The 27,618-nt window shown below is 37.6% G+C and overlaps 1 protein-coding gene across 1 annotated transcript in view; it reads left to right on the forward strand.

Annotated features, from left to right (window-relative positions):
- LOC138696784 (G1/S-specific cyclin-D2-like) overlaps positions 1-23,924 on the forward strand; it is a 127,952-nt gene extending 104,028 nt beyond the window's left edge. The window contains exon 4 of the mRNA XM_069822188.1: positions 21,796-23,924. Within this exon, the coding sequence (XP_069678289.1) occupies positions 21,796-22,118 (323 nt within the window). The 3' untranslated portion in view covers positions 22,119-23,924. The remainder of the gene's footprint in view (positions 1-21,795) is intronic.
- The last annotated feature ends 3,694 nt before the right edge of the window (positions 23,925-27,618 follow it).

Consider the following 27,618-nt stretch of genomic DNA (forward strand, 5'->3'; position numbering starts at 1 on the left):
TACAGCAATAAAATTTTTGGAAATATTCAACACATTTTGTACAATAATGAAAATTGATATGTGTAAAAAAATATATATATATTTTTACGATTTATTTTTTTTTTTTTTTTTCAAAATTCAAAATGATGGCAGTTTACTGTGTAGTGATGAAGCGTTTCCCTCATAACTCATAAATTTGTTGACTTTTTCATGTTATCTCTCTTTTATTGCTGAAACTCATGTTTACAATATCATGCTCTTTCAACTACATTCCTTAATAAATAATGTATATATTTTTTTAATTTTGTGTTAGAAGAAAATACTGATATTTAACCATTTGAAAAATGAATTTATTTTTTATCAGACAGTCTATCAAAGGTAGATGATACGACGTGCATAAATACACACAAAAAATTCATCACAGAATGTTGGATAGTTTTTGAGTTTTGTGGGAAACGCTTCATCACTGTACAGTGAACCGAATTTTGGGGGGGGGGGGGGAAGTAAATTTTTTAAATCGTAAAAATATTTTTTTTCATATAGTAGAAGGGCAGTGTTTTACATATAGTAATTTTCATTATTGTACAAGACACAGTAATGGAGGTAAAAAATGTTGAATATTTCCAAAATTTTACTGCTGTAAGCTGTACCTATTGAATCTTTGAAAGTGAAATTAATATTAATTTAACACATACTTATTAAAATTCTCCTTCGTTACATTGATCTAGTAACTTCAGGGAGCCAACTTTAGAACAAAAAGTTGTAATCAGAAATTTATAAAAATGAAAGAAGAATTCTTTGATGAAAAAATAATTTTGACAACTCTTTAAATGTCACACCCCCTTATAGGCTTAATTAAAAAAAATGAACATATTTGCAATCAAAATTGAACTAAATCCACTTGGGGCATGAAAATATACATTCTAAAGAAGTAAAATAGTCAATAAACTTTTTTTTTTTTTTGAAAATTTTCATGATTTTAGTGTGAAGTCTCCTTAAAATAGCTTCCAAACTCCTACTTCGTTCGTCAATGGGTTCAGCTGAGCTGCAGGATGCACTAGTAGCTAGGCGACGTTTTCTCAACTAACGAGGGAAGGGTTTCGGCTCGAACAGGAATTTCGTATCCAAAATTTGTATACAGGCCCATCTTTACCTCTCTGTAAAGCTCCCAAAAGCATTCGTTTGTGTAATGTGTGGTTTGTCTGTTAGAGCACTGTACAAGTTGAGGGGTGGGGAGAGCACTGCACAAGTTAAGGAGATGGGACACCTTACCCATAAGCCTACCCTAATCTAGAAGGTAGTGCGAGTAGTAAAATGTCTAAAGCCCATTTAAGAACATTCTTCTCCAACGTTCTGTCTGAAAATATTGCAGCTAATCAAAAGTATATACTGTTGTGTAAGTCATTCAATGCGCACAAGGACGCAACCTTAATAGACTAAATGAATCATTTCAAGGCTAGGACATGGAATGTATGATCATTCCACCTAAAAAAACTAAATTTATCCAGTCTCTGAACATCTATTTCCTTAGATCATACAAAATATACGCTCGGAGGATAACAGATTGCATAAGGACTCTTGCTGAGAATCCAGAACTTAACTTGGGAAATCGAGTGTTTATAATGAAAATGCACTCTGTTATTCATAACCAGTTGTCTGCTCCAGTATACCGCCCTATGCTTCAGTATTCCTGGCAGTCAGCTGGTTACGTGAATCGTGAACAAGTCTCGGATTTAAAAAATTTAATTCAGGTGGCAGAACAATGGAAGGAGTCCATAATTGTACCTATTTTTAAAAAGGGGGACAAAACCAACTGTGGTAACTTTCGAGGAATATCACTTTTGTTGACGTCGTACAAAATTTTGTCCAATATTCTTTTGAGAAGATTAACTCCGTACGCAGATGAAATTATTGGGGATAATCAGTGCGGTTTTCGGCGTAATAGATCGACTATTGATCAGATTTTTTGTATTCGACAGATAATGGAGAAAAAATGGGAGTATAAGGGTACAGTACATCAGTTATTCATAGATTAAAAAAAGGCTTATGACTCGGTTAAGAGGGAAGTATTATATGATATTCTTATTGAATTTGGTATTCCCAAGAAACTAGTTCGATTAATTAAAATGTGTCTCAGTGAAACATACAGCAGAGTCCGTATAGGTCAGTTTCTATCTGATGCTTTTCCAATTCACTGCGGGCTAAAGCAGGGAGATGCACTATCACCTTTACTTTTTAACTTCGCTCTAGAATATGCCATTAGGAAAGTTCAGAAGAACAGGCAGGGTTTGGAATTGAACGGGTTACATCAGCTTCTTGTCTATGCGGATGACGTGAATATGTTACGAGAAAATACACAAACGATTAAGGAAAACACGGAAATTTTACTTGAAGCAAGTAGAGCGATCAGTTTGGAAGTAAATCCCGAAAAGACAAAGTATATGATTATGTCTCGTGACCAGAATATTGTACGAAATGGAAATATAAAAATTGGAGATTTATCCTTCGAAGGGGTGGAAAAATTCAAATATCTTGGAGCAACAGTAACAAATATAAATGACACTCGGGAGGAAATTAAACGCAGAATAAATATGGGAAATGCGTGTTATTATTCGGTTGAGAAGCTCTTATCATCCAGTCTGTTGTCCAAAAATCTGAAAGTTAGAATTTATAAAACAGTTATATTACCGGTTCTTCTGTATGGTTGTGAAACTTGGACTCTCACTCTGAGAGAGGAACATAGGTTCAGGGTGTTTGAGAATAAGGTGCTAAGGAAAATATTGAAAATATTTGGGGCTAAGCGGGATGAAGTTACAGGAGAATGGAGAAAGTTACACAACACAGAACTGCACGCATTGTATTCTTCACCTGACATAATTAGGAACATTAAATCCAGACGTTTGAGATGGGCAGGGCATGTAGCACGTATGGGCGAATCCAGAAATGCATATAGAGTGTTAGTTGGGAGACCGGAGGGAAAAAGACCTTTAGGGAGGCCAAGACGTAGATGGGAGGATAATATTAAAATGGATTTGAGGGAGGTGGGGTATGATGATAGAGACTGGATTAATCTTGCACAGGATAGGGACCGCTGGCGGGCTTATGTGAGGGCGGCAATGAACCTTCGGGTTCCTTAAAAGCCATTTGTAAGTAAGTAAGTAAGGCATTTGGTTTTTCAGCAATGGAGTGTGATTCAGAAGATTGTTCAGGTGTTGCTTCTGCGTGTTGTGCTTATTGCTCTGCTCCATGCTGTTTCATGCATTTTATAGAGAATCCTCATGTACATTTTTTAAGAAGTGTATTGACGAATACCAACCAAACGGAGAGTTACACAAATAAATGCTTTTACGGACTTCATCACCATTGTGAGGTAAGCCTCTGTACAAATTTTTAACCAAAAATTACTGTTCGAGCCGAAACCCTTCCCTTGTAAGATAGGAGAAATGGGATCATGTCCCATTCTTTTATAGGGTGGGCGATAAAGTTAACAGTCATTAAAGTGGACAAGTGAGCGACTGTAAGCACTAGTGACAATGTCATTACACTGAAACTTGTTTCAGCTTCCGCTCTGCTAATGGTGAGAGAAGCCGCGAAATCTTGGAAATCAAAATTATAGAAAGTCTCCAACAAGCAGTACAAAAACCGATAAATTCATTTATTTTCAATCGATCACTTTATTAGAATATAAAAGGAAATGGTTGAATTAGGAAAGTTAATTCATTTTATTGACTGTTCCTCGCGAGCTATTTTAAGAAGGGCTCGAAACAAATATAAATATTTAACGAAGGGCGCACCCGAGTCCTTGCGAGCCCTCTAGAACCCCCTGTGTATAACCTAGGTTCTACTGTACAGTATATGAAGTATAAAACATTGGATCATCGAGTCTGGTCACCTGTGTGACACCGTCAGCTGACAGGTCTGCCACAGACTCGCCCGTCCAACACTAAAATTGTTTCTAAGAAACAATAGAGCTTTGTATATTATGTGGCACATAGATAGGTTCGTAAGAAACTGAGGGGAAAGTTGAGAAATTCGAGTCAAGAGAGCCAGATGATGCAGTCGAGGCGGCTGCTGCTACTGGTTAGCCTTTTAAATCGTGAGGTGAGTAGCAGGTGATAGTCTCAAGGATTTTAAACCTCATCTCGGAGATGCTGGCACAGTCGTAAAAACAAACATCTTCTGAATCACGCCTCGCAGATGCCGGCCGGCCGGCTCGTGGCTTCAACACGAGGTCACGATCTGGTGAAGGGTCGTAACTCACTCCGCTCCCCACCGACGCCACTAATACAAGAGCGGTCAACACTTTGTAAGGTGTAGGCCTGCTTGGAAAAGACAGACGAAAATTTTATCATTCCTTAGACTTGTGTGCCAAAATGAAACTTAGTCCTTTTTCATCTTTGAGCAAATTTGTTTATACGAGTTCATTTGTTTCATTGCAGAACCAGTTTCAAAGTCCTCTCTGCATAAATGTTTTGTCCATGCTTTTCAGTCTGTTTATGATTTCACTTTACACTTTTCACCAGATGAAAATAGTTTTCCTGAAGTTTCTCATAGGCCTACTGATGGATATCAGAGGGTCAAGGTTGGGACTGTAAGAGGGATGTTATTTATGGCAATGGAGATGATTGTGACTACGACGATGACGATCATAACTACAGCGATGACAATGACTATAATTACAACTACGGTGACAATAACAATGCGACTACTGGGGTGACGATGCTATGAATACTGCTATGTTGATGAGTAGACGATTGTGACTACTGTCGTAGTGACGGTTGTAACTAGTGCCATGACGATGATTGTGACTACTTCCACGATTTTTGTAACTACTGCCATGGCGACGATTGTCACTACTGCCATGGCGGCGATTGTGACTACAGCCATGGCTACAATTGTGACTACTGTCATGACGACGATTGTGACTACGGCCATGGCGGCGATTGTGACTACTGCCATGGCGACGATTGTGACTACTGCCATGGCGGCGATTGTGACTACTGTCATGGCGGCGATTGTGACTACTGCCATGGCGGCGATTGTGACTACTGCCATGGCGGCGATTGTGACTACTGCCATGGCGGCGATTGTGACTACTGCCATGGCGACGATTGTGACTACTCCCATGACGGCGATTGTGACTACCGCCATGGCTTCGATTGTGACTACCGCCATGACGACTATTGTGACTACCGCCATGACGACGATTGTGACTACTGCCATGGCGGCGATTGTGACTACTGCCATGACGATTGTGACTACTGCCATGGCGATTGTGACTACTCCCATGGCGGCGATTGTGACTACTCCCATGACGGCGATTGTGACTACTGCCATGGCTACAACTGTAACTACTGTCATGGCGACGATTGTGACTACGGCCATGGCGGCGATTGTGACTACTGCCATGGCGACGATTGTGACTACTGCCATGGCGGCGATTGTGACTACTGCCATGGCGGCGATTGTGACTACTGCCATGGCGGCGATTGTGACTACTGCCATGGCGGCGATTGTGACTACTGCCATGGCTTCGATTGTGACTACCGCCATGACGACGATTGTGACTACGGCCATGGCGGCGATTGTGACTACTGCCATGGCGACGATTGTGACTACCGCCATGACGATTGTGACTACCGCCATGACGACGATTGTGACTACCGCCATGACGACGATTGTGACTACCGCCATGACGACGATTGTGACTACCGCCATGACGACGATTGTGACTACCGCCATGACGACGATTGTGACTACCGCCATGACGACGATTGTGACTACCGCCATGACGACGATTGTGACTACCGCCATGGCGACGATTGTGACTACGGCCATGGCGGCGATTGTGACTACTGCCATGGCGACGATTGTGACTACCGCCATGACGACGATTGTGACTATTGCCATGGCTACGATTGTGAATACTGCCATGACGATTGTGACTACGGCCATGGCGGCGATTGTGACTACTGCCATGGCGACGATTGTGACAACCGCCATGACGACGATTATGACTATTGCCATGGCTACGATTGTATTACTGCCATGACGATTGTGACTACGGCCATGGCGGCGATTGTGACTACCGCCATGATGATGGTCCGACGATAGCGACTACCGCGGTGATGATTGTGATTACTACCATGACGATTCGACGATTGTGACTACTGCCGTGGCGACGGTTGTGACTGCGACGATGACGATGATTGTGACAGTTATGACTACGAATCTTGTAGTCTGTATCTTTAATTGAGAAGTGTGAAATTCTCGTGACACGCCAACTACAGTATATCGCGAGATATTTGTGAGGTTCACGTTTTGATTGTGATTACAAAAGCAGTATTGTGCTCTACGCAACTGAGTCAGCTAGCTGCTCTGTTTTGCTGGTTCCGAGAAGTTGAGGCAAGCAGACATCCGCACGTATCCTACCTGATATGGTGTTACAACCTGTCGTAGGCAGCTAGCGCCTGTTAATTATCACCGACCATCGAGTCACTTGGCTCCGAAACGAGGTCGAAAGGTCTGTTGGGTTCATGTGCAGGCAAATGAAACGAAAGAACGGTTGCTATCGTAACACAAAGAATTCAATACGTTGGGCAGAATTAGCAGCATCGTAGTCAGCAAATGATGATGACGTGTGTTTTGTATGATTTACTTTTTACTGAAGTTATCCCCATCACATGCCATGGTGGCCCACAGGATGGCAAGAGGTTGAGGCTCTCGTCTGTGCAGAGATCGGCATTAATGGCAGTAGGGATGTCAGTCCTACGTGCCCACTTCCTTTATCTCCAAGAAAATACCGCTGGTACTCATTTCTGGTAGAGGTTAAGTAAACCCCAGAGTCATAGTGCGATCGGAAGAATTAGATCAAAGGAGAAACTCCATGAACTCATCCAGAATCGAACCCGTGACCATTTGGCTTGTAGCGTTAAGCCTTAACCGCAACGCTACCTCGCGCCCCATTTACATGTTAGTAGATATGCTATAAGTAATGTCAGTATCACTACATTTTGTTTTAACTTTTCTGGAAGAAACTCTATTACCATGTCAAACGGTGTCATCGTAATCTGTTAAAAAATAGCAAAAAGTCTGAAGCGCATGTGTAAGAGGAATGTTATTATTGAATTGACCTCCACAAAGAAATGGATTATACTGTAATAGGAAACTTTCATGCCCAAATTTCTATTGTGTTGAGCACAATGCGCTACTAAAAATTCAGCAGAAGATGTCCCACTAACATTGTTTCCGGACGCTCATTTTCCGATGTTAACAAATAACTTAATACTCACAAACGTACAATTTGTATTCTTCTGATTTTATCGAAGTCATTACTTCGTCTGGTGAATATCCTATGAAGGTTACAGTGACTGATGGATGTACTTGATATTTGCATATCTAGCTCTAATTGGCATAGTTAAACAGAGCACCCCATGAATATTAGGCAGGTGCGAGGGATGAGGCCAAAGTGCGAAGACCTGATTAAATTAAAATGTCCATTCAAGGCCGCCTCAAGACAGTCTCGGCTAGCTCTTGAGCTTTCCTTTTGTTGCCCTATGGCGTTCCTGCGACAGAAGCACGTGGCAGTATCCCTACCAAAGAGTTATATAGTTCATTACCTAGCGAGCCACGTAATTATCTTGAAACACGGTTTGCTTATAAATAAATCCTGTCGGAAATGTTGAAGACAAAAGTAAGTCCTCACTGACAGAAGCGTGTTGAGTGTGTTAAGAATGTTTGAGCACAATTAAATCATTGAGGTTCTTTTATTACTGTGACCTATTTGTTTTCAATATATGAGTACTATATCACTGTGTGGATTGTATTGTGTGAATGGGAGGGTTTTGTAACCTTTATGACAATGAATAAATATTTCTCAGTGAAAGAAACTTTTTGGACCATTTTGTTGTGGACATTGCAGTGACTGGACCTTTTTGTTGTGGACATTGTAGTGATTGGACCTGTTTGTTGTGGACATTGTAGTGATTGGACCTATTTGTTGTGGACATTGTAGTGATTGGATCTCTTTTCATGTGGACATTGTAGTGATTGGACCTCTTCGTTGTGGACATTGTAGTGACTGAACCTTTTTGTTTTGGGCATTGCAATGACTGCATTTTTTTGTTGCAAACATTATAGTGATTTCATCTTTTGTTGTGGACATAATAGTGACTGTACCTTTTTGTTGTGAACATTATAGTGACTCGACTTTTTGTTGGAAACATTGACTCGACCTTTTTGTTGTTAGGTTCATAGTGACTGGACCTTTTTGCTTTGGAAAATTACAGTACCTCGATTTCGTTATGTCCGTTATAGTAGCTCGATTCTCTTGTTGTGGTCATTATTGTGGCTCGAACTTTTCATTGTGGACATTGTGGTAGCTCGTACTTTTTGTTGTGGACATTGTAGTGACTCGAACTTTTTGTTGTGGACATGTGTGACTCGGAACATTTTCTATGGACATTGTAGCGGCTCGAATTTTTTGTTGTGAAAATTTTAGTGGCTTGAATTTCTTTTTTGTTGACATTATTGTAGCCCGAATTTTTTTTTTTTTTTTTTTTTTTTTTTTTTTTTTTTTTTTTTTTTTGGACATTGTAATGACTCGAACTTTTCGTTATGGACATGTGTGACTCGAACACTTTGTTATGAACATTGTAGCGGCTCGAATTTTTTGTTGTGAAAAGTTTAGTGGCTTGAATTTCTTTTTTGTTGACATTATTGTGGCTCGAACTTTTTTTTTTTTTTTGTGGACATTGTAATGACTCGAACTTCTCGTTGTAGACATTGTAGTGGCTCGAACTTTTTGTTGTGTACATTGTAGTGGCTCGAACGTTTTGTTGTGGACATTGTGTGACTCGAACATTTTTATGGACATTGCAGCGGCTCGAATTTTTTGTTGTGAAAATTTTAGTTTTAGTTTTTTTTTTTTTTTTTTTTTTTTTGTTTTTTTTTTTGTTTTTTTTTTTTTTTTCCTTCGTTATAGTGGCTCGAACGTATTGTTTTGGGTATTGTACCTCAGTGGCTCGACCTTTCTTGTGAACTTTGTAGAGACTGGACCTTGCTATTGTGAACGTTATTTTGACTTGATCTTGTATGTTCTGACATTACAGTGGCTGGAACTTATTTTTGGACCATGTTTCCGGGAAACATTTGCGTATGAGTGTAGCGCTTCGTTCATTGTATTGTGGGATTACTTGCAGTGTGTGTGAGCTGTGTCCGTAATGAGAAATGCACAGATAAGAGGGTTAATGGGCGTGATGGGTAACCGGAAGCTGCGCCATTCTGTCTCTGTGGCTCTCTTTTTGTGCATCTCCAACCCTTTTGTGTATGTGTAGGCATGTGTATGAATTGAAAAGGGTACAGGATCTTTACCAAGGAGCGGTGACGATAGAAAAAATGTCAATAATGATAGGGTTGACGAGAAGTAAGAAAAGAGATGAATAGTTCTTGCACAACTGCATGCACCAATTCACACGGTGATATTTTACGTAAATATATGTCCTATTTTGACAATAGACGTTCCACGATTTTTTCTCCAAAGAAAGGATAAACTTACACAAGCAGCTATATTGCCTTTCTGATACAGGTGTTTCGAATTCATAAAAATTAAATTAATAAATTTACTTTCGCCATAACCGGCTTATGTGAGGGCGGCAATGAACCTCCGGGTTTCTTAAAAGTCTTAAGCAAGTAAGTACGTTCGCCGTAACATTAAGACAGGAGTTAGCTCTGTTGGTACAGCGACAGACTTCGAACTGCGAGAACCTGAGTTCATGTCCAGATGATGATATTTTCGTCTCATTGTAGCTTTCAGAACGACCGCGGAGGCCACTTTAGTCTATCTTTCTGGTGGTAAGAGGCATTCGGAGAGCGATGCTGACTACACAATCTCCTTTTAGTACCAAGTTGAAGAAAACTTTGAGAGTCGTCTTTGCTGAATTTCTTTTGAACTGATTTTGTTATATTAGTCTACCACAATTTATTATTTGAAGCTTTAAGGCACAATCTGGTAATAACGTTGAAATTTTTTTACTTCTTTTTTTCTTATAGAAGGAAATGTCAGAACGAACGCCAGTAGCCTATAACGAAATTATGTTCTGTCCCCTCCATTTTCCCCAAATGTAATTTATTGTTTAAATATTTCAATGTAAGCAATTCTATTTTTACGTAAAACAAATCCGTATAAGAAAAAAAAAATCTCGTGCCGGAAAAAAAAAAACTTTTTTAACGAAGAATATTTTAAATATAAGGTACATTGCAATTCCTTAGCCAGTAGGGACATATTTTATATCCTATATTAATATTGCAATTGCATAGTGACGACATGGTTATTAAATATCTAGCTAATGTAGTATGTCTATTATGATGCAAATGTCTCTGAATTTTGTGTTACCGGTAATTATTTTAATGCAGTTGTCCCCCTTGTTCTCCCCATTTAGTTTCTTTCTACTAATTCTCCCAACATGGCGCCGCCAATCACAGCTCACTAATCTCACAGCATGGCTTCCCAAACAATATGGCACCTCTTGTCATAGAAAGTGCTTCATAAAACTTGAGCTTTGTACTTTTCCTATATATTTTTTTTAAACTTTCTCATTTCAAATGCAATGCAAGTTCAACATTTTATTCAATTTAAGGATATTTTCCAGACCTACATGCAAAATATGTGGAATTTACGGCGTAAGTAGATCTAAAAGAATGATCATGCATTTATAGTCTATAGAAGAATAACGTATTCCGAAGGAACGAAATTTATCTATAAGGAAGTAATTACTGTCAGCGGTCGCTAGGATTTTTGTTATACAGGTATTTTACTGTACTGTCGGTACCATAATTTCTAATTTCAAGATATTGTGTACAGATCTTTTCTCATTTGTTGAGTTTCTTTTGAGCTAGGCAATAAATTATGTCTTGTCAAGTAGCCTGCTGAATTACTTTTGAACTCATTTCTTATTTCAAGCCATCTTTACATCCTATTGTTGTTGCTATTATTATTATTATTATTATTATTATTATTATTATTATTATTATTATTATTATTCCACAGTTGCACTATTATAAACTTATCTTCGGATAACTATTGTAGTTGAAAAGTGACGTTAAAAAATAACCAACTACCTATTACCTCGCGTGTTAGTATTATTTAATTAAGCAATAGACGACCTTCGGTACATCGATGAAGTCATTACATTGAAACGAAGCTTCGGATGTATAAACTAATGAATAAGCAGACCTTATTAGCGCACCGGACATAACTACTCGTACTAGTGGCCCTGACACCTGGCAGCACTATTATATGCAAATTGCAGGCAACTTAGACTGGATAGGCCTACTTGTCTTCAGCGAGTCCTGCCTGTTGTGGCTTTCGCTGTATCCTATGCCAAGAGAGCAAATTAAAAAAAAATGAAATTAGGTATCTAGATTGTCGATTAAAATTACTCATTCAGAAAGGTCTTGCATCTCAGGAACTCTTTTTAGTTTTCTTAAATATGCTTCATGTTACTTCGTGGCTGTCTCGACTATGGCATACGCAGCGGCTAAAACATGGGGTTCAAATTACACGTTGAGGATTGATGATTATCCGTTGTTATGCGATGTCCTCTACCTTTGGCGGAGTCTGACTTCAAAGTACCATGTGCCTGGTGTGTGCCAGGAGGAGAAATAATTTAGATGTTGACTTGGAAAGCATGCTTCATTCAGACCGTACTCCTGCTATTATTATTATTATTATTATTATTATTATTATATCTCTAAATACATGAACACTATATTTAGCCATTGGCATGTTAGGGTTGTAATTGTTACACAATATTACACAAAAATAAAAATAATACAAATTGCAATAGAACAGTTACATTAAAACTCAGGATAACAGCTTTGGATGTAGTTCATAGTCTGTTACACAGGGTGTACCTTAAGTAATGTCATTACTTTCAGGAGGTTATTCTTTGAGATATTTCAAACAAGAAAGTTTAATACAATTTTGCTGGTTTTTGCTAGCTTACCTTTTCGAGATGAACATTGCTTCATATGAAATATTTCATAGCGTGTTTTTGGAAATCCATGATTGAATTTCCAATATGTTCAGTCAATTTAAGAGATCATTGTATTATGATCATATGCGGAGACTAAGAGAAAGTCAGAAAATAGCAAAGACTGAAGAATGCTGGGTTTGCCTGAAAGGCCTGCCATTGGGCAGAACACTATGGATGATTGAATGTATTATGATAATGAATGATTGAAAGAATTTTAGTCTTCCTTCAAATATACAGAAATTTGACACGAACAAATATAACTTTTCGTTCTGCAAAGGAATTTTGCAGTATTACAATATAATTTTTCTTCTGCCTTCTTAATTCAGTGTCTCACCGTGATTTCATAGGTTTTAGTAAAATAGTCTATGAAGAAGGTCGTGTTTCAAGCATACATGTCCAAACGTCTTAATGTGTAGTAGTTTACTAGTCGACTAGTAGCTAGTCACTAGTGCGTAGTGTAGACTTGAGCTTAGGGACACCGCCTGAGCATTCGGCAGATAATTTGTAACCTTGGTTATGTATTTCTCTTTCATTTCTCAAAGCCACAAATGCACACAAGCTACTGAAGCGATTTCGGTGTCTCGGAATCCATATGATAGGCCTACGTATGAAATTTTGAACAGAAAAGTTGGGCATTTTTCACAATCTTTGTGTAGAATTTGCGTCAAGTCTAAGAGAATGTTTTCCTCGCACAAGTAATAGCATGAGAACTCGAAATTCTTCGTCTGTTACCGATATGGTGGATGAAGCCATGTAATTCTTTGCACACCTTTACGTCTTTCTCACCTTTTGTATTGAGTGCATACACTTCAAGGTGCGTCTTGTTTGAAGCATTCAGCAGTTCTGTTTAAGAAATATGGAGTTCGTAACGTCTCGTCTGAAGTAAGATAGACATTGTTGCTGTCGTCAAGAGTTCAATCTTATGGAAATTTGTATGTTTTGTTTGTGCCCAGTTTACCTGGAAGTTCACTAACCTTTTCTGAATATCTCATGACCTCATGAGTTACATGAAAATCTGGTACGAGTTTTAAGTAAAACTGATTCAATGTGTTTGGAAAAACTTTCATTTTCGTTGTTAAACATTCGTTTTTAGAAAACGTATGACAGCTTCTTTCCCACATTGAGACCGAACTCATTTACAATATATTGTCTGCACAAAACCTGTCTGAAAGATTGTATGAGTAAGGTTCGTCTACCTTTTCATGTTGGCAGTGTGGCCGGGTGTTCTTTCGTAACAAGTCCTGGCTTGTATGCTGGTATTGTTATGGATATGAACAAGGTGTGCGCAAGGCCTGCCTTGCCCAAGGCTTTGCAGTGCAAAAGATCCAGTTTTGAAGGGCATGCCGGGAGTGGTATACGGGTCATTATTGTTGTATCGATTATAGAGTTGCGAGGACCTACGCGCGTAGTTCGAATGGTAGGTGCCAACTGGAATTCTGATGTCCAGTTTCTTGTGTTGTCTGCCGTCTCGAGATTCCTATAGTTGCGACTATTATTCTATGTAATTTGTCACAGGAAAAAGCGGAAATCTTCGTCTGTGGTCTTGCTGTTACCGTACTGTGAGCTGGATCGAAGGTTTCTGGGTTCAGTCACGGCCTAGGGCAATTTATTTTAAGTGCTGATAAAATCCTTAGCAGCCACCGGCGTAGCTCAGTCGACAGAGGCACTTGCCTTCTGATACGGATCTGCGCTTGGGCGTGGGTTCGAATTTGCTTGAGCTGATTACCTGGTTGGTCTTTTCCGAGGTTTTTCCTAACTGTAATCTATGGCGAATCCTCAGCCTCATCTCACCAAATACCATCCCGCTATCACCAATTTCATCGACGCTAAATAATCCAGTAGTTGATACAGCGTCGTTACATAACCAACTTCCTTGGGGAGTAAATAAAGTTGGGCGTTTTGTAGATTTACGGAATGTAAAGGAATCCTGTCCCTCGTAGAGAGCTTCAGACAATATATGCGTGCATTTCTCGTCCATGTTGAATTTCGACACTGAATAACCTCTGCAGTTAGAACGTCGTTAAATAAAATACTGCTACTTTACTAAGCGAAAGTGTCACGTAACAGAATGCTGCGCATAATACTGTCAAATTGGTGGCATAATAATAATAATAATAATAATAATAATTATTATTATTATTATTATTATTATTATTATTATTATTATTATCAACTTAATCATCAATCATTAAGCTTTCTAGGATATAGGCCACTCTTCACCTGTTATGATCTTAGAATTCATCCATTAGTTTCTTCATTGGTCGACCTTGCTGTTTTCTTCCATTTGGAGTAGGCTATACAGAGAGGTCACAAAGTGGACGTACCCCCCCCCCATGTATTACGACACTACGATGGGTATGGTTGATTGATTGATTGATTGATTGATTGATTGATTGATAAGGACATGTAGCTGCCTGATAGTTTAACGATCCAATACATCGGTATGAAGACCTTCATTTTCATAGCACAACTGAATTCTGCGCAATGTCCTGCCAGATGTTTTGCGGACATAATCAAGGGTCACTTCGTTAAAAGCATCTTCCACAGATGCCGTTGTGTTACAGCGGCGATTTCGCACTCTGTCCTTTATGAATCCCCAGAGACCATTATCAGGTGTTGTGAGGTCGGGACTTCGTGGAGGCCAGACAAAAGGAGCTTGATCATCTGCAGATCCTCTTCCAATCCACCGTTATTATGAACTTATGACTGTGAGTGTGACCAGATACACAGAAGCTTCAAAAGCAGGATAAAGTAAAAAAACGTGCGTTCATATTTTGGATGCTAGGCCATAACAACGTTTAATCAAATTAAATTACTTGCAAAGTGACCAAAAGTAGGCCTATTTAAAAATACAGGCGGTGCACCTCTCCTCTTCGCCTAGTTTCGATCTTTCACGATGTACTTACCGGTATGCATAAGATAGTTTCTGTCATGCAGAAAGGCGAGCGGAGAAATGGTATAAGCTTAGCCTACTTTTCCTGTCTCAGTGACATAAATTTCAAAATACAATTGGAAATAAGTGTCTGCGTATTATTTACTGAACTTGCAATGTTTTTTCTAAGCCACAGAATATTCTGCCGAAACAAGTTCGAGTTGACTTGATTAAACATTTTTACGTAACCGACTTCACGAAACAAGGTAAAATTGTGGTGATAAAGATGATGGTGATGGTGATTATGTTGATGTGTAATTGGCTTTTATTCCAGAAGAATTTTCGTGGTACATGGTTTACGTATCTTTTCTTTAGGCCTACACTAGTAGGCCTATAGGGTTATTATGGACCCACTTTACATTCAAAGGTGGAGTCAATACTTACATTCTGTCTAATATAAACAACAAACAATCGCAATTGTAGAATATGGACAACAGATAATCCACGTCCATAGACGATTCTATTCTTAGCACATTCCATAGCCGCCTAGTTCATCTTGAGTGCTCAATTTGTTTGGAAGTTAAATTAATCTTACTTACGTTAGTTAATTCATAATATTCCTATACTTTTATATTTCAGTCCCATAAGTGAAGACCGATTTGGAAACATTTAATAAATCAAACATATCTTAAAAACTAGTAAAGAACATTTCGCATTAAAATAAACTATAATAGAGTTAATGAAATATGTATTAGTATATTACGATGCAAGGTTGGGAAGTGATTTTTACAAAATCGAGGAAAAGTTTGAAAAACGAGCAGAGCAAGTTTTTCAATTTCCGAGATTTTGTATTGTACTTCACAAACGTGTACTGTACAACATTTTTTTGCACGATATATTTAAGAAATTGCAAATACAATGTATTTTGTGCGAGATCGTGCGTATTTGCTTACTTTCCGCACAAAACCAATACGCGGTAAGTGTGAAATACCACATTCAGTATTCCCAACGTAACACACATAACAATTTCCCTATTCTTACCGCTTAAGCGTCATATTCATTTTACTGCTTTAGGCTTTTAACATATTATTTTTAAAGACGTTCAGTATAGTAATAATTATAAATTGGAAACTTACCACTGCAATTTCACCTAAATTGCACTGTTAATTATTGTTTTTAAATATTTGCAAAAATTAAGTAAACTCTACAACACCACAGAAGTTACTGCATTTGTAATGCAAGTAACATTAAGAAAGCCGTGAAAAAATCAACAAGATTCCAGACTCATCATAGACTGGGGGGGGGAGGGGAAGACAGACGTATATCACGGCCTGCTGGAGTATAGTAAACACAGAAAACATTTTATAGGAACAATGTTGAAGATAGATATATTTGTTTTCCAAAGTTGCCGTCATTGAACAGAAACCAAGATGGAGATTTCATTGCAACTAATTAGAAATTCCTCTTTCAGGGATGTAATAAACGATCTTCGCACAAAATAATGTACGATACACGAGCGGTATGTTTATTTTCATGTTCTCGGAAATTAAAAAAGCTCAACTACGTATCGCTTTTTCAATCTTTTCCTCGAACATGAAAACGTCAACATACCGCTCTTGTAACGCATATTACTATTAACTTAATATTAATATTTTATTTTAATAACATAGGTCATAGTAACGCCTTTTTATTTTTGTTCTGCTAACTAGGATTTGTCGAGATTTTTTTGTGTAGTAGCCTATTTTCTTGTGTTTTTAACTATTATTTTTTTTGTTACTTATGTTTCAGGCCTATAGGCCTATGTTGAAATTACCTTACAAAAAATGCATAATATATTCCACAAATAACAATCAGCATGTACATTTGCATAGCAAAGTGTCAGCGACGGATGCGCGTTGTCCGTTCTGAATGGACCACGTGGTAATCTGTAAGATGAGGCGGCCATTTTTAAAGGTCTGAAGCATTTCCGGAGTAGTAGAGTACTATGCAGTAGTATTGGGAGCGTTTCGCGTGGCTGACCGGCGCAGGTGTTGCTCCAGGTAGCCGGCACCCCCCCCCCCCCCATTCCTCCAACGACCTCTCCACGAGATGGCGCCCCGGGCTGACTACACGCTCGCACGTGGAAATCCCAACAACCGCAACAAGTTTGTTCCCTCTGACTTTTTTTTTTTAACTTAAGACAAAAAGCGAACAGATGGCGCAGAGTGGAATTAATAATGTCAATGCCTAGACTTGTGCATGTGGGATCCGGGGTACTCGGAACCTATTTTCAGGCAAGGTGCTTTCAGTTTTAGGAACTCCTGCCTTTGACATCACTTCGTACTATGCATTCTGCATGTATGGTATGTCGAGCTGTTTGCTATGAATGTGATTTTCTTCGTTGTATTAAATGGATGTTCATTATGAAAGTTCTGCCGTTTATCGTCTAGTAACTGGTCAAACAATTCAGAATGAGGTATAACGTAAAGCCCGGTCGGTATGAGTATAACAACTTGTAGAAATTGTTTTCGTTGTGGTACTTTTCTTTAATTTTCGTTAATTTAGCTTTTCCAGTTCCGTTCCTTTCTCTTTTTCTTGCTCCCTTTTTCAGGTTTTCGTTCTTCCATTTTTCGTAGCTTTGTCTCTTTTCATTTTTCCTAACTTACATTTTTTTTCTCAATTTTTTATAGCTTTCTTTTTCTCAGTTTTATATCCCTTACAATTTTTCATTTATTCATATCTCCATTTTATCAATTTTTCTTACCTTTTCTCCCATTTACCTTACCTCCTTTTTCGTTAATTTTTTTCCACCTCCAATTCTTTCTTTTTCATACTTCATTTCTTTCTTTCCTCCTTTATTCGTCCCTTTCTTTTCTTTGTTCATTCCTTATTTTTTTCGTTTCTTTTGTTTTCCAATATTTTGTTCTTTTCTTTTCCCCTTTTCACTCCTTTTTGCCTTTTCCACCTATATTCGCTCTTTTTCGCCTTTTTGTTTTCTTTCTTTTTCACTTTATTCCGTTCCTTCCTTTCACACCTTTTTCATTATTTTCTTTTTTAGCATTCTTCGTTCTTTTTCTTTATTTTCTTTTTCAATTTTTTCGTTCTCTTTTTCCTTTTTTTCGTTCCTTTTTCACCGTTTTCGTTTCTTTTTCACATTTTTCGTTCCTTTCTTTTTAATCTTTTTGTTCTTTCTTTCTCACCCTTTTCTTTCCTTCCTTTTTACTTCTTCCTTTCCTTTGTTTTCACCTTTTTCGTTCCTTTTTTACTTTTTCTGTCCTTTTCCTTCCTTCTTTCCCTTTGTCGTTCTTCTTTCTTTTCATTAAATTCCTTTTGTTCTTCTCGTTACAATTTCTCTTCGTATTGCTTTCTCTCTTTGTCTTTATTTATTGTACTTAATGTTCTTTCTTTCTCTAGATATTCATATTTCTTTTGTTCTTCATTAGGCCTATATTTTCGTCTCTTTATTTCTGTTTTGACACTTTTATAATATTTAGGTAGGCCTATATATTAAAGATTGCTTCTTTCCATTCTTTGGTTTTTTTATTGCCTTTCCTGCTGTCCCACAGCATCTTTAAAAATATGATTTTTTTAGGCGTGTGAGCTTATACAAAGTAACAACTGCTGATTACATTATTCAAAATTCAATTTCCGTTCTATTATTTAGAATATTTGTTCTTGATAAGAGCGTTAGCGTGCCTGAAGTGTGAATCAACTTTGTAATGATCTTTTTATATTTGGTGCAAAAACGACTACGAACCGTCTGGCCTTGCGCTTTTTAAATATAATTTTGCAACAAAAAATGTCTGGCCCATATCGGAGTTACTACCATTATTTGCCATCTGCAGGTCTACACGATTGGAAAAACATGCTGCGCTTGGTGCAATTTTTTCGTGACGAACTGTACAGCATAATACTGAACCGGTCGGTCGCCTTTGTCTTGGGCCCGACGACCCAATTCTTTGTTCCACTTCCTCTCCTCCACCTTCCCTTCGACTGTTTACATCACTGCTTGCAGGTATGCTCCATACACTAGAAGATTTAAAGGTCCAAATCTCTTGTGTAACGGAGAGCACGAAAGATGGAGTAAAAAGTGGACCTTTAAATCCAACAAAGAAGTTGTGTGAGGGTAGGCTATAGTATCGTGCAACTGTGAAATGTGTAAGAATGCCAAAGTGCTCTGAATACAGACCTTGCATTGTGTCTGCGCCACAGCCTTTACAATCTTCTTCCTTGCTGCAAGTCTGATTAGGTTCGTGAATTACGAGAAATAGAAATACCTTTCTGTATGGTTCGTGTGCTTACAAGGCTAATGCGTTCTGTACATAAAAACAGCGCAAGAAATATAACAGAAACACTGTTATGTGAAAATGTGACACCAACACCTACTATGTGAAATGAACCCTATACAGCTAAGCACCGACCGTCGCCAGTCCTGGAAAACGATAAATATCAAATCTAGTGAGATAGTCGATTTTACCCTTGATCACGTTACCTTCCAGTCGACCAGACAAAACCATTATCGTCAAAACGAGTAAGGAAGTTCAAAGGATATGTAACTTGTATATACATTCACGAAGGTCAATACGTAGTAAATATGCATCCATAGATAGTTGCTAACCACTAGGATCGCTAATATCGCCTCATTACAGACAATGCGAAATAGTACCGGCATAGTTGTTGTTCCTAGCACCCTCACAACTCAAGCTTCGTGACTGTATATATTAGACTGTGCAGGGTTGGGAAGTTACGCATAAAATGAGTAATTTGTCATATATGTAAAAAAGAAAGTATTAAATTAAAAAAAAAAAACGTGCTGTAATACTTTAAATGAACGAAGTGTTAAATTATTGTTCGAGTTCCCAGGCTAAAAGCGTGCATTATTTGCAGTAATTGATTCGAGCTTTTTATATTAAGTATTCCTTCTTCTTCTTTGAAATGATACGCCTACACCATACAGTGTTTCCGTGTGTTGCTCAGCTACTCTCCGCGCAGATAGGCCCACCGATCACAGGGTTTACTAGTCATCAAAGGCTGCCGACGATTTTCGTCATGTGTATTTAGTTATTGTATTTCTACGGTTGTCATAAGCATCTTTTGTCGATATATTTTTTCGTACTCTTATATCATTGTGGTAATGGAAAAGTTCTCTCTTTTAATATTCCAAAATGCTCTATCACAACATTATAAAAATTCATCAAGTTATGGTTACAGCTTTTTGTGCATTTGTAATTTAAATATTAGCAAATTGATGATGATTTTCTCCAGGAAGTACAATAATTGTAAATACAATAATTTGTAAAGTAAAAGTAATTAAATCGGTTCTCATGTGAATTTTAGTGTTGTACAGAGGGATGTGTTGGAATTTTAAACAGACATTTCTGTTGTTGAGCCAGAATTCATAAATGTCAAGTCGCACGAAAGGATATATTGATGGAATTTTAGACGAAGGCTTGTCTGTTTTGTGTTGCACAGCCAGAATTCAGAAAGGTTGATGGAATTTTAAACGGAGGCTTGTCTCTTTCGTGTTGCAGAACCAGAATTCAGAAATGTTAATGGAATTTTAAACGGAAGCGTGTCTGTTTTGTGTTGCAAAGCCAGAATTCAGAAAGGTTGATGGAATTTTAAACGGAGGCTTGTCTGTTTCGTGTTGCAGAACCAGAATTCAGAAATGTTGAAGGAATTTTAGACGGAGGCTTGTATGTTTCGTGTTGCAGAACCAGAATTCAGAAATGTTGAAGGAATTTTAGACGGAGGCTTGTCGTTTCGTATTGCAGAACCAGAATTCAGAAATGTTGATGGAGTTCTAGATGGATCCGTATCTTTTTTTGTGTTGCACAGCCAGAGTTCAGAAATGTTCATGGAATTTTAGACGGAGGCTTGTCTGTTTCGTGTTGCAGAGCCAGAATTCAGAAATGTTGATGGAATTTTAGAGAGCCTTGTCTGTTTCGTGTTGCAGAGCCAGAATTCAGAAATGTTCATGGAGTTCTAGACGGATCCGTGTCTTTTTTGTGTTGCAGAGCCAGAGTTCAGAAATTTTCATGGAATTTTAGACGGAGGCTTGTCTGTTTCGTGTTGCAGAGCCAGAGTTCAGAAATGTTCATGGAATTTTAGACGGAGGCTTGTCTGTTTCGTGTTCCAGAGCCAGAATTCAGAAATGTTGATGGAATTTTAGACAGAGCCTTGTCTGTTTCGTGTTGCAGAGCCAGAATTCAGAAATGTACATGGAGTTCTAGACGGATCCGTGTCTTTTTTGTGTTGCAGAGCCAGAGTTCAGATATGTTCATGTAATTTTAGACGGAGGCTTGTCTGTTTCGTGTTGCGGAGCCAGAATTCAGAAATGTGGAAGGGATTTTAGACGAAGCCTTGTCTGTTTCGTGTTGCGGAGCCAGAATTCAGAAATGTCGAAGGAATTTTAGACGGAGCCTCGTCTGTTTCGTGTTGCAGAGCCAGAATTCAGAAATGTCGAAGGAATTTTGGACGGAAGCTTATCTGTTTCGTGTTGCAGAGCTAGAATTTAGAAATGTTGATGGAATTTTAGACGGAGCCTCGTCTATTTCGTGTTGCGGAGCCAGAATTCAGAAATGTTCATGGAGATCTAGACGGATCCATGTCTTTTTTGTGTTGAAGAGCCAGAGTTTATAAATGTTCATGGAGTTGTAGACGGATCCGTATCTTTTTTTGTGTTGCAGAGCCAGAGATCAGAAATGTTGATGGAATTTTAGACGGAGCCTTGTCTCTTTGTGTTGCAGAGCGAGAATTCAGAAATGTTCATGGAGTTCTAGACGGATCCATGTCTTTTTTGTGTTGAAGAGCCAGAGTTTATAAATGTTCATGGAGTTTTAGACCGAGTTTTTTCTGTGTTGTATTGCAGAACCAGAATGTAGAAATGTTGATGAAATTTTAGACAGTTTGGTATGTTTTGTGTTGCAGAGCCAGAGTTCATCCAGAGTCCACCTTCTCTTCTGGCCACTGCTAGCATCTGCGCCGCAGTTCGCGGTCTCAATTCTCCTTCTGCCGCAACTGTGCTGGATTCTGTGTGCGCCTTGACACGCGTCGATCCAGAGGCAGCCGAGAACGTGGTGCACCACATCGAGCGCGTCGTCGCCTCGGAAGCAGGCTCTGTTCAACAGCCTCTGCCCGCCAACAGCGGCAAAGTCAGCAACTCTTCGTCGTCGTCTGGCAAACTCGTGTCCAGCGCCGACGAGACAGGGCAGCCAGAGACGCCCACAGACTTGCAGGATGTGCACTTCTGAAAATTGGCAGCCTCACTGCATTGTACAGGAACAGTGGACTTGCCCTGACAGGGAATAATATATTTGCTACATGCAGTGACGATGGCATGAAGTAGAATTGAGATTTCTCCCGTATGTGCCTGATACGTTCTTTGTTTGCTGTTTAATGCAAACAATATTGATTACATTTTATAGCATCAGTACGAAAGAAAGTCGGAAAGTAAAGTTCTTTCAGCCATTATATTTATACAGGGTGCTTAGAAATTTAACTTACAAACTTTTAACGGAGTATGTACACCTTTCACTAGTCTAAATTTATTAAAATTGAATAGGCCTACAGTATTTCATTTCTACATATCCTGAATTATTTTGTGATGGATTATAGTATCATGATGAGAAAATACTTCTAGATTAATAAACAATTTTTAGAATCGGGAAAATTGTTTCGCTGATATGTTGCACATTTTAAAATATATTTTAATGCTGTCTCTCTGTTTATTGACAATAAGTGTGTTAATAAATCCTGGTATTATCAGTTGAATATATAAATAAGAAATTTTTGGGGACTTTTTTTTGCCATGAATTGTAAAATTTCATTATTTTTATATAAACAATTGAAATAACAGTGCTAAAGGCAGGGTTTGTTCTCCAGTACGAAATACTTGTATGCAAAATTTCATGAATTTATCTAAAAAAAACTGTAGATGTTATGATAAAATGGATTTGGAGAACTTAAATTGCGGAAAATGAGTGACAAACTTGCCAAAAATGAGAAGTTCTGTCCATATTTAAATGGCCAAGTCACTTGATGCAATTTCACGTTTTAGGTTGTAACTTGAAAAGTATTAGATATATTGAACATCTTTTACAATAACTTACTATTGAGAAAAGTGCATTAAAAATACATTTTTCCGACTTCTGAAAGTGTATATGCCCCTTTAAGTATTATGGAATGGATTGTCGGTAGAAAGTTAGCAAACCCATAACACTCTTAAGGTGCCTTTGATTTACCTCCAAATTTTGACGTGCCTTAGAAATTATTATATTTGGGGTAAATGGAAGCAATTTTTAACAATAAACCGATGTCCACAAATGTCACCCTTCGTCACTAGAGGACGTTGAAGTCGCGGATGTTTTGACTTCACTTATTACCTCACTATGTCCGTACGCAAACTACATTGTTATTTTTAATATATGCAATAGCTTGCAAGCAGACCGTATGCCCGCAACGACCATTGTTATGTCTTAGAAACATTACGGCACAACTCTCGGTTTAACACAGGTAGGCCTAACATTGGATTTTATTATTACATTCACTCGTAATAATCTGACATGAAATTTGCGAAGTCTGAAATAAACAATATTAGCTCTCGACAGTGAAAGGCTGCTACACCAGCACTTTTATAAAAGACAGCGAGTTATTTCCTACATTTATCGCATAAAATATAGGCCTACGACTAATTAATGCGACTTAAACAAGTTACTGATTCTTTCTGATTGATAATCCTGACTATCATAGTTGCAAGTGAGGAAGCTAAACCGCAGAACTTGTTCTGGTTAATGTTATCGTCTCACGAAATTAAGAAGATCTGTGCTAGAACATTTTTTTACCTTTTTAATGACTATCATCATCATAATCATCATCAGTATTTAGATTTCGAGGAAACTCTTCCGGTTCACCGCTGTGGAGTAACGGTTAGCATGTCTGACCGTGGAACGAGCGGACCCGGGTTCAAATCCTAGTTGGGACAAGTTACCTGGTTGAGGTTTTTTCTAGGGTTTTTCCATTAAGGGCAAATGCTGGGTAACTTTCGCCGCTGGACTCATTTCGCTGGCACCATCACCTTCATATCATTCAGACGCTAGATAACCGCAGAAGTTGATAAAGCGCCGTAAAATAACCAACGAAAAAATATTCCGGCATTTAGACGTAAGTGGCCTACTCTTAAAAAGCTTTGATTTACACCACGATATTCTTTGAGATTTACGAAATACATTTCTTTTCTACTATTGTTTTTGAGTTCTTCTAAAAGTTCTATAGTAAAATTCCTCCCGTTCTTTAAAGTTCACAGCGACTGGATTAATCTTGCTCAGGATAGGGACCAATGGCGGGCTTATGTGAGGCGGCAATGAACCTCCGGGTTCCTTAAAATCCATTAAGTAAGTAAGTACAGCTAAAATTGCAAATAGGACAAGAGACAACTTCCAATTTCATGTAAAGCCTCATCCTTTAGCACTCGATATAATGCTTTTCGTTTTCTTCTCTAATACAGGCCCGCTACATTCTTATTTATTTACAATTTTGTATATCATAGCTCAGTTGAGAGGGGGGGATTTCAGAATCTTTCAATGAAATGTTCTTGTTGCCACGAACGACTCATTTTCCACAAAGTATTTGTGCATAAATAATCACTGTTCTTATGTTGTCGTTTCACCTGTATGATTAGCCGTAGCAAGCAATTATAAGTAACTTACAACATTTTCGGAATAGAGTAACCAAAACATTGCGTCTCAGAATTTGAAGAGCAAAGAGCTTTAAAATATAGCCTTAGCAAGTAATTATCAACAACTGACAACATTTTCGGAATAGATTAACAAAGACATTGCGTCTCAGAATTTGAAGAGCAAAGAGCTTTAAAATATAGCTTTAGCAAGTAATTATCAGCAACTGACAACATTTTCGGAATAGAGTAACCAAGACATTGCGTCTCAGAATTTGAAGAGCAAAGAGCTTTAAAATATAGCCTTAGCAAGTAATTATCAACAACTGACAACATTTTCGGAATAGATTAACAAAGACATTGCGTCTCAGAATTTGAAGAGCAAAGAGCTTTAAAATATAGCCTTAGCAAGTAATTATCAGCAACTGACAACATTTTCGGAATAGAGTAACCAAGACATTGCGTCTCAGAATTTGAAGAGCAAAGAGCTTTAAAATATAGCCTTAGCAAGTAATTATCAGCAACCGACAACATTTTCGGAATAGAGTAACCAAGACATTGCGTCTCAGAATTTGAAGAGCAAAGAGCTTTAAAATATAGCCTTAGCAAGTAATTATCAGCAATTGACAACATTTTCGGACCAGAGTATCCAAAACATTGCGTCTCAGAATTTGAAGAGCAAAGGGCTTTAAAATATAGCCTTAGCAAGTAATTATCAGCAAATTACAACATTTTCGGAATAGAGTAACCAAGACATTGCGTCTCAGAATTTGAAGAGCAAAGAACTCTAAAATATAACCTTAGCAAGTAATTATCAGCAAATTACAACATTTTCGGAATAGAGTAACCAAGACATTGCGTCTCAGAATTTGAAGAGCAGAGAGCTTTAAAATATAACCTTAGCAAGTAATTATCAGCAAATTACAACATTTTCGGAATAGAGTAACCAAGACATTGCGTCTCAGAATTTGAAGAGCAAAGAGCTTTAAAATATAACAGCAAATTACAACATTTACGGAATAGAGTAACCAAGACATTCTGTCTCAGATTTTGAAGAGCAAAGAGCTTTAAAATATAGCCTTAGCAAGTAATTATCAGCAACTGACAACATTTTCGGACTAGAGTAACCAAAAAATTGCGTCTCAGAAATTGAAGAGCGCAGAGGTGCAAAATATGCCAATTTTCCTTAGATATATGAAAGAATGAAATTTGTTACCGAGAGATGTAGGATGTTTTGCGAGCGGAGAAATGGTCGTTGTGACATGTAGATTTCTTGACGGATGTTTCATATTGAAAATAGAGGAAGGGAAAATTTGGTGGTTTTACGATGGGACGTATTCGCATTGCCTGATGGGATTGCAACCATGACGAAAGAACGGAAGTGGCCCAGTTGCTACAGCAATTTGGAACCTTACTTTTTGATATTCAGATTGATGCTTTTCTTAAAATAAAAGAGAAAGAACTTGAAAAAAAATGGTTATCTTAGAACACATATTAGATACCTTAAAGTAGCTATTTTAACTTGTATGTTCTACATTTAAACCATTTATATTTTTGTATAATACTTGAGTTTTCACATGCATGGAAATATGTTGAACATATGCACCAAACAAATGGAGAAAACCCTTATTTTCAGGAATATTAGATAGGATCTCATTTCTCTTTTCACATAATGTAATTATCGAAGTAGCTCGCACCCTTAATATAGTAGCTCACGAAATTTTATCAGCATTTTAGGAGTTTATTCTTCAGGTTATTTTGAATATTAAGTGTCTGTAGAGATGAGTCAGATTCCAAATAGAGCATTATTTCTAATTCTAGAATCAGCTAATTTCCTTAAGTATAATTGAAAGTCTTGTACGATTAGATGCGTTGAAGTGAAGTAGTAAATAATTTTTAAATAATATGTCTGTATTTTTTTTCGTAGGGGGATAAATCACTATTTATATTTTTATATTTCTGTCTGAGGAAATTAGCAGTTTTTGAAATCAGAATATACTGTTAATACAACTTCAAAGGAAAACTTCCAACTTTCTATAGTATGCGCAAGCATGAACTTGTGCGTGGACGATTTGTATTTTTGCAGAGTATAATTTTGGTTGTTATTGCGTTTCCTAGTTAACATAATTGCTCACCAAAGAGTCTGGCCATGTTATAATGAACATCATCAGAAAGCAGCTCCGCTAAACCTAGATACAAAAGTCATTATCGTTCTGTATAAGCTGTGCAACATTTTACATTATGATGTTGATGTTGATTATGATCTCGGAGGACAATGTTGGAAGAATATAAGTAATTTTATTAGTATTAAAAATGTCACAGATTGCACTACATTATCACTAGCAAAGATAAAGCGTACTTGTGAAGTACGTAATTCATATCACTGTGGTTTAAATACATTGTGATTTAATTTGTGTTTGAACAGATAAATATTGAAGAAATTAGAAAGATCTCCCCTAAAAATGGACAAGATTAATAATTACATATAGTTTTATATTTTCTTAATAATTTATTTATCATTTAATAATTATTAAAATACTTTTGCATTAAATTTGCTCATAATATATTTATATTGTAACGGAGGTTTATTCTTATAAAATACAAGTTAGCTCTGAAAAAATTTCATTACATCTTACTTTAAATGGAAGTTTAATAGCTAAATTGTGATATTTTCTTATTTTAACAGATCTGTATGCAAGTGTGGTTTCAGAAGCACTTCTTTGCATTGGAAATAGAATTTTGATTATCAGAATTCCTTACATGTAGGTCTACGTTTGCTCTAATGGGTTTATAGGGATTGAAGTTACCAACCTCGTAATGCTTTGAAATGGAGTAAAATTTTAATGTGAAGTATAATGTTCGTTATTTCTAAATCCCTTTCTCTTATGTCATGATGCATTTCATATAGACACCATTTAGGGATTTTGATGACGTAATATTTTAAACAAGTGTTACATATTTTGGGAGTAAAATGACCGTATACATGGCGATATAATTATTACAGTGTATCAAAAGAATTTTATAAACCTTTGGAATAGAAAATATCTGTTTTGGAAACATTGAGCTAGGTAAATTATTAT

The sequence above is a fragment of the Periplaneta americana genome, chromosome 3 (assembly GCF_040183065.1).
Source record: "Periplaneta americana isolate PAMFEO1 chromosome 3, P.americana_PAMFEO1_priV1, whole genome shotgun sequence".
NCBI classification, from domain to species: domain Eukaryota; kingdom Metazoa; phylum Arthropoda; class Insecta; order Blattodea; family Blattidae; genus Periplaneta; species Periplaneta americana.